At 42.4% G+C, this 15,246-nt stretch overlaps 2 protein-coding genes across 2 annotated transcripts; both read right to left on the reverse strand.

The window, feature by feature from the left end:
- Positions 1-5,171: 5,171 nt before the first annotated feature.
- LOC118234644 (trace amine-associated receptor 13c-like) lies at positions 5,172-6,427 on the reverse strand. The gene has a single exon (XM_035431330.1). The coding sequence runs from the start codon at positions 6,300-6,302 to the stop codon at positions 5,304-5,306; it is 999 nt and encodes a 332-aa protein (XP_035287221.1). The 5' UTR covers positions 6,303-6,427; the 3' UTR covers positions 5,172-5,303.
- Positions 6,428-13,662: 7,235 nt separating this feature from the next.
- LOC118234661 (trace amine-associated receptor 13c-like) lies at positions 13,663-15,044 on the reverse strand. Its single transcript, XM_035431365.1, has one exon. It carries the CDS (start codon positions 14,990-14,992, stop codon positions 13,997-13,999), a length of 996 nt encoding a protein of 331 aa, XP_035287256.1. The 5' UTR covers positions 14,993-15,044; the 3' UTR covers positions 13,663-13,996.
- Positions 15,045-15,246: the final 202 nt, after the last annotated feature.

Below are 15,246 nucleotides of genomic sequence, written 5' to 3' on the forward strand. Positions count from 1 at the left end.
CTCTCTGTGGCTTGATTGTTCATCGTGCCCTCCTGTGTCTCGTCTGTGTCTTTCTATTTAAGTCTCCCTCTCCCCGACTCAGGCGCTGGAATCCTTTGCTTTGGTTTGCTACCTGCCTGTTTGTTTCGGTGACCTGTTTGTTCCTGTTCCTGCCTGTTTCCCGTTTACCTGTTGTTTGCCTGCCTGTGCCCTACCTGCCCTGTTTTCCCTCGTTTTTGGATTTTGCATTTTTGTTTTCTTGTGAATTTTTGAGGTTTTTGTTGTTTGTAATTTTCGCCCTGCGAAGCTCTTTGTTCCGTGTTTTAATTTATTAAAGTCTTGTTTTCCCCATTTTTGGACTTTCGGTTTTTTACTCTGCGTTTGGGTCCATTCCCGCACCCACTCTTGACAGAAGATTCCAGCCAGATCTGGACCCAGCAGAGTTTTTTTTTTTTTTTTTTTTTCTTCCCCCTTTTTCCTCCTCGGGGGTTTTTGTTTTGTGCTGGCCATGCCACCAGTGTTGAGCAAGCCGGTGGTGGCTGGGGAGGCCTCCGGCCCGGGTCCTGCCGTTGGGCAGGCTCCCCTGTCCAGTAGCCAGTGGGCGGAAAGGCTGTTCGAGACATGCCAGGGGTCGCGCCCTTTCCTGGACTACGTGGGTGAGTTCCGTGCCGTGGCCGCTAAGGCCAACCTGCCCCAGTCAATCGTGTGCCAGCTTTTCAAAGACAACATGAGGGACCCCCTCCACGGCGGGCTCATGTATTCTGGTGTGGACAAGTGCGGGGACTTCGAAGTCCTGTTCGCTACGGCCCTGCACTGGGACGAGTACCTCCGGGGGGTTGCAGAGATGCCCCCTCTGGTAGAGAGGAACTCGTCGCCTAGCGAACCGGAGCCCGCCGTCCCGCCGGAGCCGCCCGCCCTGCCAGTTGTCCCTCCGCAGGAGTTGTCTGCTCAGCCCCGCGTCCCGGAGAAGCCTCACGCTTCTCCCCGCGCCCAGGAGAGTTCTCCTTCCCAGCTGGGTTCCCTACGGCTGGGGTCCACGTTCCTGTCTCCGGCCCAGCCGGGTTCCCTGCAGCTGGGGTCCGTGTCCCTGTCTCCTGCCCAGCCCAGACAGCCAAGCCCTGCTCGGCCCGCCGTCCCTCTGCAGGAGCCGCCTGCTCTGCCTGTTCCGCAGGGGCCACCTGCTCTGCCTGTCGTCTCGCAGGGGCCTTCGTCGCCTGCTCTGCCCGCCGACCCTCCCCGGGAGCAGTTTCCTGCTTCGCCCCGCGCCCTGGAGAAGCCTCACGCTTCGTCCTGCGCCCAGGAGATTTCTCCTGCCCAGCTGGGTTCCCTACGGCTGGGGTCTGTGTCCCTGTCTCCGGCCCAGCCGGGTTCCCTGCAGCTGGGGTCTGCCCGGTGCTCCTGCCCTGCCCGGAGCTCCGGCGCCCCCTGTAGCTCCGGCGCCCCCTAGTGTTCCCTCGTGCTCCAGTGTTCCCTCGTGCTCCAGTGTTCGTCTCTCCCCCGGTGTCGTCGCTCCCCCCAGTGGTCGCCCCTCCCCCGGTGTCGTCGCTCCCCCCAGTGGTCGTCTCTTCCCCGGAGTCCGTCCTCCCCCCAGTGGTCGTCCCTCCCCCGGTCTCGTCGCTCCCCCCAGTGGTCGTCCCTCCCCCGGTGTCGGTCCTTCCCCCAGTGATCGTCTCTTCCCCAGAGTCCGTCCTCCCCCCAGTGGTCGTCCCTCCCCCGGTCTCGTCGCTCCCCCCAGTGGTCGTCTCTCCCCCGGTCTCGTCGGCCAACGTGTTTGCCCGCCTGTCTGCCTGTCTGTCAGTGTGCCAGTCCGCGTGTGTTTTGTCTTGTTTGCCTGTGTGTCAGTCCCTATGTCAGTTGTTGGGCTCCCCCCTCGCCTTCCCTGTCTGCCTGTCCCTTTGTGTGTCCATCGGTGTCGCCGTGTGCCTCCCCGCCTGCTTGTCCCTGTGTCTGTCTTTGTAGGTCTCCCTATTGTGCCAGTATCTGGCAGTCTTGTTGTTTCCCCCTCAGTCTTGTCCAACCCAGTCCAGTGTTGTCGTGCCCCGTCTCGTTGCGGTCCTGTGTCTACCTCGCCCCAGTCCAGTCCTGTATGTCTGCCTTCCCCCTGGTTTCCTGAGTCCCCCTGGTTTCCTGAGTCCCCCTGGTTTCCTGAGTCCCCCTGGTTTCCTGAGTCCCCCTGGTTTCCTGAGTCCCCCTGGTTTCCTGAGTCCCCCTGTCGCCCGATGTGAGGGCCCTGAGTTTCCCCCGAGTCGCCCGATGTGCGGGCCCTGAGTTTCCCCCGAGTCGCCCGATGTGCGGGCCCTGAGTTTCCCCCGAGTCGCCCGATGTGCGGGCCCTGAGTTTCCCCCGAGTCGCCCGATGTGCGGGCCCTGAGTTTCCCCCGAGTCGCCCGATGTGCGGGCCCTGAGTTTCCCCCGTGTCGCCCGATGTGCGGGCCCTGAGTTTCCCCCGTGTCGCCCGATGTGCGGGCCCTGAGTTTCCCCCGTGTCGCCCGGGTCCTGCCCAGCCCTGTGTCTCCTGTTCCTGAGTTTTGTCCCGAGTTTCCTGTGTTCTGTTTCCCTGTCCCCGCCCTCCAGTTGACTCCCTCCCAGGGTCGGCCTCCTGGGACGTCAGGAGCCGTCCCTTGGGGGGGGGGGGGGGGGGGTACTGTCAGGGTTCTGTTGTCTTCTGTGTCTTCCCCCTGTGTTTCTCTGTTGGGCCGCCAGATGGCGGTACCTTGGTTTTGTGTTCTGTTAATTGTTTTATTGGTTCTCATTATTCAATTATTAGTTGTGTTTTGTCTCGTGTTCCCCTCCCTCTCTGTGGCTTGATTGTTCATCGTGCCCTCCTGTGTCTCGTCTGTGTCTTTCTATTTAAGTCTCCCTCTCCCCGACTCAGGCGCTGGAATCTTTTGCTTTGGTTTGCTACCTGCCTGTTTGTTTCGGTGACCTGTTTGTTCCTGTTCCTGCCTGTTTCCCGTTTACCTGTTTGCCTGCCTGTGCCCTACCTGCCCTGTGTTCCCTCGTTTTTGGATTTTGCATTTTTGTTTTCTTGTGAATTTTTGAGGTTTTTGTTGTTTGTAATTTTCGCCCGGCGAAGCTCTTTGTTCCGTGTTTTAATTTATTAAAGTCTTGTTTTCCCCATTTTTGGACTTTCGGTTTTTTACTCTGCGTTTGGGTCCATTCCCGCACCCACTCTTGACACTATTAGGCCAAATTGCACTAAATTTCACAGAAACCCTCAGGCAGCTTAGCTCCTGAGAGAAAAGTACTCTGATTCTTAAAAATAATCAAACATGAATATGCAGAAATTGTGAAAAAGATATTTAACCAGCCACTGTTCACATTTTGGAAATATACAAATTGAAAAGGGACCCATGTAGATCGGTCTGTGCCTTCTGCATGCATCTCCCAGCGTACTAAACAACGCCGACCATTGATTGATGGGGCTCTTTGAAACTTTGTGTGGGGGCATTGCTCTAAAGCCACAGTGGCTCCTCCCTAACTCTGTCCATGCTTACCGGCTCGCTGTGACCATTTTGATCCTCGCAACTCAGCTGTGAACATCTACCTAGAGACCGTCCGCTTCTGTTTTGTCGCAGGAAATCGGCTAAGTAACTAACGCGTGTGCTTTTTTCTACTTTAGCTTTCTTAAAAACCTCTCAAGACTTTGCATACTTGCCTGGGCTTGTTTTCTTTAAACTAACGTCCAAAGCAATGCTTTAAAGCTTACATATTCTCACATATTGCCTGTTTTACTGGTAAAGGATTTTTTAAAAAGTTTCAAGTTGCACAAGCACTTATCCCCACAAGGAGTGTAGTTACACCAAGCATTCTGAACATTTAAATTATTTTTTATTATTTTTATTTATTTTTTAAAACTTTTTTGTCCACCATCTAGCAACCACAACCCCCCTTTCCCCATCCCCTGATCCCTCACCAACCAAACCATATCAGAGGTCAAAAGGTCAAACTGATCAATCAAATCTTGACAATATGTACATCATAGAAAACCGGATGATATGGTCAAAACGTTAAGGGGGCAGGGCATCAATCAATCATTTTGACAATAGGTGCATCATATATTCTTCTCATGTGAAATGATTCAGGATGAGAAGTAATTAGTACTACTGCGATAGAAAACAAGCCTGCTTATTGTGTTTAACTATATGAAATGTATTTTTGTGTTTATAACAAAACTATGTATGTAACTAATTGTGCAAAATGGAAAGGTACTGGGAAGAAACGACCTTCGAGGAGGAAGACATGTGGATGAGCTGAGTGAGTCAGATAGATAAAGTTCTGGGCATCCCGCCAAGTTTCAACTGCAACAATTTTTGGTGCAAAGAGGAAGACAAGAAGCTTGCCACGGGTGTCTGGGAAGCTCACAAATATGTGAACATGATTTGAAGGATACTTCATAAATGGAGTAAAATTCATAGTTAAAAGTACACTTGCTATGGCATATAATCAGGTGGTATATGTATGACCATTGTTTGCAAAATATCATACCCTAAACAATAGCCTGTGTGATTCCATTGAAAACTGCATGTATTGTGTATAATGTCAAATGAAGACAAGCTGTACAAAGCAGGATTGTACGCAAAGGCAGAAAAAGAAGTTAGATTAAGAAGGGACACCCTCCCCCACCGTGAGGCACCAGGAAACTAGGTGTTTCGTCAGGGTTTTTGGAGTGAAACAAAAAGGTTTCAGGAAAGCAGAAAGTTGGTACGGGCGGGGGAGTAAGAAAGTGTCATGCCATGCAAATCACCTCATAGAAAGATAGCTTACAGAAATATATAAGAGGCAGAACTTGTAAACAGAAGTTTGAGACACTCTTCTAGATCTGTGATGAGTGCTTGAACAGTTTCTTCTATTTGGCCAAATAAAAGTTGTATTGCTGAATTACTCTGGGACCTGACTGAGTTACTTGCCTCCAAGGTAAAATTCACAACACTACACAATACGAAAACTTCATTGGTACATGCTGCCCACAAACCACCATGAAAATGTCTTGTACTTCTAAACGGACCTTATTTTATTATATTATATAAAAAATGACAAGAAAGGAAAACAGTAGCATTTTATCAAATTATAGGAACAATGGGTCATCAAGTGTGAAAACAGATACACAAAGTTTGAAAAAGGAACTTTAGGAAAGAACAACATCTTACAGGGAATTTTCTAGGAATATAGTCCACTGTACATTTGTAATGAATCTTAAAAACAAAAAAACATTTGTAATGACACTGCAAGCAGAGGGCTTTTTGATAATCTGTGTAAAACAAAGATGAAATTTTTTTTACTGGTTTATAAACATCACATTCACTTGACATGCATCGGAGATTGCTAGGTTTCCCGTTGCACATTCAGCATAGAAGACTCTGAGCCACATATTCTAAGTGTTAGTATGAGTTTAACAGACCTCCGAAACCATGGATAGAAAAGAGCATAAATGATTGGATTGATGGAAGAATTCAAATATAATACAGGTGCTGTAATTGAAATTGCAAGATCAACAGATTTGTTCCTAAAATAGATTTCAATGAAGGCACTTACATAGTAGGGTACTGAACACAGAAGGAAGACTGCCACGAGAATTCCAAGGGATTTTGCTGCTTTCCTTTCAGAGGCCATAGAACCATGATCATTTTTTGGGCACTTTCTGACACTTCTAATTTTATTTGCATGCTTTTTAGCGATAGCAAAAATTTTCAAGTTTATAATTACAATCATTGAGCATGGTGAAACAAATGCAATTATGAAGTCAACAATAGCCCATACTTTGTTAACTGTACCAACACACTGACCACATGTGATGTTTTCTTTCATGTCAGTAAAATCTCCATTGAAATAAAGAAGCACCATATTGTAGATTAATGAATACAACCACAGTATGGCAATCATCCTCAAAGTTACATTCACTGTCATTTTCATGGAATAGTAAAAAGGGTTGGAGAGGGCAAGATATCGGTCCAATCCAATTAAAGCTACATTATAAACTGATATACAAGTAAAGCAATATGCTGCTAACTTAAAAGTTATGCAATACAATATATCAAAGCACCTCCATTGATCTATCCACGTAAGAAAATAGACGGGCATCACAATTACCCCAACAAGAAAGTCCACCATGGCCAGAGAGAGCACGAGGAAATTAGTTGGTGTCTGAAGCTGCTTGAAGTGACAGATGGAGATGATCACAAGCAAGTTTCCACAAACGGTCTGTGAGACAACTAAAGCTACAGTCATATACAGCAACACATCCGCTGCTGTTGGTGAAGTTTGCAAACAAGAAAAGTTTGAATGGACACAGGGTGTCTCTTGATGCTCTTCTGTGAGATTCATAAAGGAAGAGGTTACAGTTTCATTGAACAATTAGACATTCTGTCCTTATACTTAAGGTAGGCTATCTAAACAAAGGAATATCCTTCTGTGGATGTGCATAAACGGTGTTGCATAATGTAGCTTGCTGGTCTTGCAGGGTCCTTTTGGATCATTAAGTGCAGTAGAGTCACATTTATATAAAGGGGTTGCCATTGTGTTTTTTTCTTTTGGTGGTTGTCTATGAATCCCCATCAGATTAAATTAAATTAATTGTACAGGGGGTTGCGATAGGAGACTGAGATCAAAACTGGGAAAGGTCAGTGACGTAATCAAATAATAAAATAAGAGAATGGGTCAAGACGAAAGAGATTAAACACTTGTTGATTCCAGAATTACAATGGTAACAGAGTGGATTACGTGCAGTGACTTGAATTATCTTGGAGTTCATGGAAAATTAAGAAAATTACAAAAATTACATTAGTTTAACAGAAGCTCTTATCCAGAGCAACTTAAAATGGAGGAATACACAAGTTCATTCCGTTAATTTACACACATGAAAGTGCTAGATCTGGTATACATCATTCCCAGACTAGCGGATATGAATGTACCATCACTGAAGCACTCAGGCAAATTAACTATGCTAACAAAAAACCTATATACACATGCTGAGCACACACATATTACATCCAAAATAAGCAAAATAAGAAGAGAAACCTATGGCTAGTAAAATTTTGAACTGAGCTGAACTGCTACAAAGGATTCTTCATGTTGGGGATGTGAGGAGAACCAAGAAGCAATCTGAGGAGGTGGGACTTCATTTTATCATTTTGCATCTGAAGGTACACAACAATTCATCTAAAGGTATACAGTAATTCTCCTGTCCTGACCACTATGGAAAGTTCATTCTAACATTGGAGGCCAGTGCAGACAGGCCTTGCGACTGGCAGCAGTGACTATGGAGGGAGTGGATGGGCAGTATAATGGAGCTGTTCTACTGTTCTGTTAACTACTCATTGGCTAGTGTAATTCGGTGGTTGCATCGTGTTCGCAGGGTGTTGTGTACAACAATACACATGTATGAATGTGCGTTGGATCACTTATTCATGAGAACAGATTGAATGCATTTAACTAGATGGATCAAAGCTAGTCATAGCACTACCAAACCTGTCATTCTCACTCAAATAAATATGACTCCTCCCTGCATACCAACAGAGTTGACTAACTTGGAGTATTTCCATTGAGTCAAAGTTCTGTATAATCTGTGCCAAGAGAACCAGATTTGTTGCTGATAATGTGAAGGTGACTGATAATTGCCGATTGATTCCCAAGTATTGTGGCGCTGAAGTGCAAAACACAAACGTACAAAAATAAGACACAAAAACAGCTCTCAAGTGCAAATCACTTAAAAATTAATGCCCCTGAAGTGCAAGTGCCTCTATAGTGCAAGAAATACAAAAACTAAAAAAGGCAACTCTCCACCTGAAATTTGCCACCGATGTGGGAAATGATTACTTACGTGATTGTACTCTGTAGAAAACCATAGGCATGCATGAGTACTGAATTAAGGGCTCCTTGCCTTGGTGTACGTGGTACAGTGTCAACTCAATCACAATTGGTGATTTGGATTTGAGGATAAAAAAAGGGAGTTGCTTTATAAATTCTAAAACTGCACAAGGATGATTTTCCCGTTTTGCAACACAAAGATAACACAAAGTGAGAAAATCACCTATTACCGACTGGGTTTGCACAATAGAAAGCAAAATGTAAACTTTATGTTATTATCCTCTGGGGGCTTTTTTTTGTCCCGGTAAATATGTTGTAAATCGCCCAGTGCTAGCAATAGCCACTAAGTAGTGCCCACACATAGTGATTGATGGAACTGGTCCTTACTTGAGATCATATTATCCAAATTTTTTGCCTTGTGTATTTGTGATTAATATGAGTAAGGGTGGTCCCTATAAGGATTTCTAGAAATCTGTACATATTCACAGTAGTAACTGAAGTCATTGTTAGCAAAATAGTCATTAGGAAAGCGGTTGGAAACTGAAGCGATGCTCGCGCAGTGACACTTTATCATTGTGATTAAGGAGTGTTCATGTTCCAAGCGTATTCCAAGTCTAGACAGTTTATCATGTGTATTTTGTAACATTTGCATTTTATATGACTATATATGAAATAAATACGCTAGCATTTGAGGTGGTCGATAGCCTCTTTATTACCATTTCTAAGATATGCTTCCAATGCATGAATGTTATATGACAATATATTTAAGCACAAGGTAGCCTGTTAGCAATGGGAACATTAGCAGATCAGTTCGGAAGTCAGTTAGTGATTTCCACCTTTCCTCCCCATGGCAAATAAATGAATGTTTTCAACACATCTTCACTTGATAGCATCAACCGGATAGGTTTGATTAATCTGTTGATACAGTCCAGATGACAGACAAACAGATGCATGCGTTGTTTTCTTACTCTACTTCTTGCATAAATGGAGTAATCATGAGACTTATTTAGCACCTCTGTGTGAGTTTTTTCATCTTTAATGATGCTCCAACTCTCCGTGGCACCCTGCTTGTGCACACAATCATGGTAAATGATGCAATCACAAGTTCCTTTGGGGGGTCGGGGGCATATCATTTGCTGTAGGTAAGGATTGATGATGTCCCACTCATATACAGACAACCTCACAGAGACTGCACAAAGGCTGCCAACTTACAACCTACCTCTTGCACTATCAACCTCCTGGCTGAGGACAGGGCTGGGGCTTTCTGTCATTTTTTTAAAGAATGACACGATTTTCCTCTGCATCTTGACCCGGAGACATCAAATGGAATTCAGTGTTTTGCTAACTATAACCTGTGATAGTGGTGGTAAAAGCTGCCATAAGATTCACACAGCTCTCCTTTACCAATATTAAATAGGATGGCATGCTATCACAAGTCACGACTAGCTAGCGAGCCAGAAGGCTAAACAACCGGATTGAGGGATGTCTACTAACTATAGCTGGTACTAGCCAACTATCTTGCAAAGCAAACTATGTCTATATTTCTCAAATGCAATTAAGTGTGTATAACTAATTGCATGTAATTTTCACACATTTGAAAAAGGGATTGATGCTCTACTAACCACTTCAGCACCACACCGTTAAGCTGTAGCCTACATCTCCTCCAGCATTGATGCGCAACAGAGTGCCGTGTGAGTGCGTACCTGCTGTTGCGAACCGATTTCATCCTGAAACTTTTGGAACAAACCAATACCATAGGGAAAGGGGTTGTGTGACTTTTTGAGGTATGATCTATGACATAATTAGAAGAATATGTTTGCCTCATAATATAAAATGATCATAACTACATATTATAAAAAATAATAGTAATAAAATAAAAATATAAAAAATACAGATATTAAAAATCTGGTGGGGCATGTGCCCCCCCCAGTTTGAATGGGCATGATGCATCTGCCAAGATAGACAATATTGTCCATTATGTCAAGAGTGGGGGGTGTAGTTGTAGATGAGACTGCAGGGAGGGGGTTCATGTTAAATGAACAACCAAAGCGACAATGGTGGCGCTGAAAAACTCCGTATTCGGCATAGTTGTCAAGCATCGTCTACTAATGAAACTAAAACAACGCGTTTCTGTTTTTAACACTCTGGGGTCTAAGGGTAAAATGAGGCACACTGGTGATTGTGCGATGCTCTGACATTTGTGTAAATTTCATCAACTTTATATACAGTGATTCCAAAGTGTTTCATAGCTTTGTTTTCAGCACAAACTCAGCTACAACAATATGGCAGCAGTAAGTAGGTCATAATAATGTGTGGATTGTAAACTGCTCTAAAAACACACAAACTGTAAACAGTAGTTTTGAACATGCACAGGAATGTTGTAATAAAACACACTAAACAATTGTGAATAAGACTTTTGGTCACTGAAATGTGTTCTTCAAGGTCTTGGGTATCAAAAGATGACAAAATATTTTAGCAAATCCAATGAGAAATATAAAATAAATTGCTAAAAGTTAGTGTTGTGACTACTATTTTTCAACACCAGGTGAGAATGGGAGGGCAAATTGCCTTTCTGTAATGAATATGCATTGGGTAGGAATACCTGCCAGCTAAGTAGGCTATTCACACCTGGCCGCATGCCTCCCCACCACTAAGACAAAGACTCAGCGAGCCATTTAGAAGACAGAAACAAAGACAACTTTTGATTTTAGAACATTTATTGAAGTAAACTGCATGGAAGATGAGATGAGACTGGTGTACTCTTGCAACGTCTGCCTGGCCTCTTAGCTAATGGTGAACTAGGCCGTGTTTCCTGATCAACATCTCTGCAAATATAATAAAAACAAAATTGTTAGGAAATGTGAAATCAAATCAAACTTTATTTATATAGCACATTTCCTTCAACAGGTGAAAATTAAATGTGCTTTACAAAAAAGGGACAAACCACTAACTAATGAAAACAAAATTTATGAAATGTGACATCATATACAAACAAAGAACCAAACAAACACAACCAGGCGCAGAGAGGTAGCCTATAATTTTGAGAAGCAATGGTTAGAATCATTCGTAGTGTGGGAATTTACAAGCGCGCATATTAGTGAATATTCCTACAAACACACAGAGAATGCATTTGCATTTACAAATAATGCAAGCTATCAACGAAAAAACATTAGCTTAACTAAATAAACACTGATATTCCAACTAAACTACATGCAACTCATCAATAACAATGCCTCAATCTGAACTAGACTAGGTCTGTTTAGCTAAGTGGTTATTTTATTGCTATTTCCCGAACTTACTTAGAGTATGCTAATATCGATTGTGCAAGGACATCAGTTTTAGAATCCTAGCCACGCCACTACACGCCAGACATGAGCTATTTATTACGAATATGATCGAAAAACATACAGTCTACCTGATACTTCTAACACAACCAGACGCAGAGAGCCTAGCCTATAATTTTGAGATGCAATAGTTCGAATCGTTCGTAGTGTGAGAATTTACAAACGCGCACATTGCTGGATATTCCTACAAACACACAGATACGTTGCAATACAGTAGACATATTTACCAATATGATCATAAGAAATATACTTACGTATGAAGTTGATCCTCAGCTGGATCAGTTCGCTGTTCGAAATGACACCGCTCTTCATCAGTGTCGGCTTCCGGACGGACCATTTTCCAAAATTAAACGAAATGTTCACCTCAAAAGAAGTGAATTAGGCGACACTCTGTGACATTCTATCCCGCTTTTGACTTGGCATTTCTCACATGGATCTCGCATCGCCCCTCCTTTAGTCTCCTTCTATGGAGAGTAATTATAATGTTGTTAACATGTGAATGCGATTTGGGCGGACTTCCTGCTGAACGAAATTCACATAGTAATAAGTAAAGTTTAGCGAAGCATACATGATCTAATTAATCAAATTTGGAACATTTAAAACAATTTATATTATTTGCCAATGGGCGCATTGGAAAGTCGCGATTCTAAGGTTTCTGTCAATGTTTTTGTTGCGTCTGTATGATAACAGCACGTGAAGTTAATCATCCAAATAGAAACGAAAGTTAATTTCATCTTGTCGAGCTCCGCCGGCGGAGCACGCGACCCCAGAGGGTTAACTGATACTTTGGTTGCAGTAGGACTGAAAGTCTGAGTTCAGTAATATTGGCAGGCAGGCATGCCAACCACTAGGGGCATTGCGCTAAGAGGACATATTTGTGATCTTACAGCTTAGGGTTAATGAAAAGCTGCGTTTCCACCAAAAGTACCCAGAACTTTTAGTCCCAGGAACTACTTTTCAAGGAACTAAAAGGTTCCTTCAGTCTATTGTTGTCTGTGTTTCCACCGCGGTCTAAAGACCTGCGAAGATTAGGCAAGTTAGTCCACTGACGTATGAAAAAGTGATGTCGTCGTTGGTCTATCTGTCGTATGATTTCTTCTGTAACCCCATACTACCACCAAAGTAGCCTACATTATTTCCTAATAACCGGGACACCGTTAACTGTTTTTTTTAGTTTTGATATATAGATAGGCTACAGATAGGACTCCTTGGTGGATGACAAAAATAGCTATGCACACCGGCACTTTGATTAGTGATTGAGCTAGCCAAGCATGCAGGATGGCTTGCAACAAGCTTCCAGAAATAGAAAGTGAAGAGAAAAATGGTAAGAAAGCATAAACAAGCTGGTGATTTGGCCTATGTGATGAATATCTGGAATTAGTATCAAATTTTCACTCTGATCATTGCATTGTTACTTTTATGATCTGCTTTTCACCCAGATTTTTTCATTAGGGTATTTTTGCAACCGATTTTCACCCATTGTTTACTATTCAACAATAAACACAAATAATTTCCCTTAAAAAAAAAATAAATAAATAAAAACCAGAACAATAAGCCGTTTTATGTCCAATTTTGTCAAAACTTTACTTTCCATAAAGAATGTACAGGAATAGATTTCCAAACTGGTTCAATTTCTCAGTATCTGTAGATGTGGTTTTCCACCATCTGCCTTGGCTCCTTTTTATTGGTCTGCAAGTGCTGCAGAACATTCTAGTTTGTGTTCAGATTTGGAAATTCACAACAAGATGCAAAACGTTACTTTCCGTAAAAAGTACAAAAAAGAGTTCCAGATATTAACTGCAACCATAATTCAGATAAATTAGTCAGCAACTAAATAGGTCAATTAAAATGGATTAAAATTCAGTTACAATTATATCATTATATAAATGCTTTGTCATACATAAAGATAACTGAATTCCAAACTGTGGCAAACACGCCTGCCACAGGCCACCGAAGTGGCTTTCCTTGGGGCCCTCCAGCACAGAGACACAGGGAGATGATGTTCAAGCAGTCCAGATTTATTTACGAGGGTTTGGCAAGCTCTTACAGCCAAAGTGAGCAGATGTAACACAGCCATGACCGAAGCTCCCTTGTGTGGGTGGGGATGGCAGATTTAACCTGTGCGCAGTGATTACCTCACTACGCACAGGTGCAGCCACTCCTGTTCCTGGGTCCAATTAGCCTGGCCAATTATCTAATTCTTAACCAATTATCCAATTGGCCAGGTCTAATTAGCTTGACCCAGGGCAGGTGTGGCTGCTTAAACCAGCCATCCCCACACCACACAAACTAATTAATATTTAATGTTTTTAATGATGTGAAAATGTTAAAAGTTATTTGTATGCATGTGAAAGGATTCAGGATGAGAAGTAATTAGTACTACACAATAGGAAAACTTCATTGGCTCATGCTGCCCACAAACCACCATGACAATTTCTTGTACTTGTAAATGGACCTTATTTTATTATATTATATAAAAAATGACAAGAAAGGAAAACAGTAGCATGTTATCAAATTATAGAAACAATGGGCTGTCAAGTGTGAAAACAGATACACAAAGTTGGAAAAAGACAAGGAACCTTCAAACAGAACAACTTCTTACAGGAAATTTAATATTTTTTTATGTTATAGAACAACTTTCTATGAATATTCCTATGTAAGCCCTTTGTAAGGCCTTTATAGTCCAGTGTACATTTGTAATGAAGTTTAAAAACACTGTTATAATGACATCATGAGGGCAATCAATGCTATATTGGGTGTGTTCGACACTGCAAGCAGAGGGCTTTTTGATAATCTGTGTAAAGCAAGGATGAAAAAATTTAAACTGGTTTATAAACATCACATTCATTTGACATTCATCGGAGATCGTTAGGTTTCCCGTTGCACATTCAACATAGAAGACTCTGAGTCACATATTCTAAGTGTTAGTATGAGTTTAACAGACCTCTGAAACCATGGATAGAAAAGAGCATAAATGATTGGATTAATGGAAGAATTCAAATATAACAGAGGTACTGTAGTTGAAATTGCAAGATTGACAGATTTGTTCTTAAAATAGATTTCAACGAATGCACTTACATAGTAGGGTACTGAACACAGAAGGAAGACTGCCACTAGAATTCCAAGGGATTTTGCTGCTTTCCTTTCAGAGGCCATAGAACCATGATCATTTTTCGAGCACGTTCTGACACTTCTAATTTTATTTGCATGCTTTTTAGCGATAGCAAAAATTTTCAAGTTTATAATTACAATCATTGAGCATGGTAAAACAAATGCAATTATGAAGTCAACAATAGCCCATACTTTATTAACTGTACCAACACACTCACATGTGATGTTTTCTTTCATGTCAGTAAAATCTCCATTGGAATAAAGAAGCACCATATTGTAGATAAATGAATACAACCACAGTATGGCAATCATCCTCAAAGTTACATTCACTGTCATTTTCATGGAATAGTGAAAAGGGTTGGAGAGAGCAAGATATCGGTCCAATCCAATTAAAGCTACATTATAAACTGATATACAAGTAAAGCAATATGCTGCTATTTTATATGTTGTGCAATACAATATATCAAAGCACCTCCATTGATCTATCCACTTAATAAAATAGAGGGGCATCACAATTACCCCAACAAGAAAGTCCACCACGGCCAAAGAGAGCACGAGGAAATTAGTTGGTGTCTGAAGCTGCTTGAAGTGACAGATGGAGATGATCACAAGCAAGTTTCCACAAACGGTCAGTGAGACAGCTAAAGCTACAGGCATATACAGCAACATACCCGCTGCTGTTGGTGAAGTTTCCAAACAGGAAAAGTTTGAATAGACAGAGGGTGTCTCTTGATGCTCTTCTGTGAGATTCATGAAGGAAGAGGTTACAGTTTCATTGAACAATGAAACATTCTGTCCTTATCCTTAATGTAAGCTATCAAAAAAAAGAATATCCTTTTGTGAATGTGCATAAATAGTGTTGCATAATGTAGCTTGCTGGTCTTGCAGGGTCCTTTTGGATCATTATGCGCAGTAGAGTCACATTTATATAAAGGGTTTACCATTGTTTTTTTCTTTTTTTCCATTTAATCCCCATCAGATTAAATTAAATTAATTGTACAGGGGGT

This window comes from Anguilla anguilla, chromosome 8 (assembly GCF_013347855.1).
Source record: "Anguilla anguilla isolate fAngAng1 chromosome 8, fAngAng1.pri, whole genome shotgun sequence".
NCBI classification, from domain to species: domain Eukaryota; kingdom Metazoa; phylum Chordata; class Actinopteri; order Anguilliformes; family Anguillidae; genus Anguilla; species Anguilla anguilla.

What these genes read in the sequence shown, in the direction of transcription:
- LOC118234661 (XM_035431365.1), bottom strand. Translation starts at nt 14,992, where the DNA reads ATGAATCTCACAGAAGAGCATCAAGAGACACCCTCTGTCTATTCAAAC.
- LOC118234644 (XM_035431330.1), bottom strand. Translation starts at nt 6,302, where the DNA reads ATGAATCTCACAGAAGAGCATCAAGAGACACCCTGTGTCCATTCAAAC.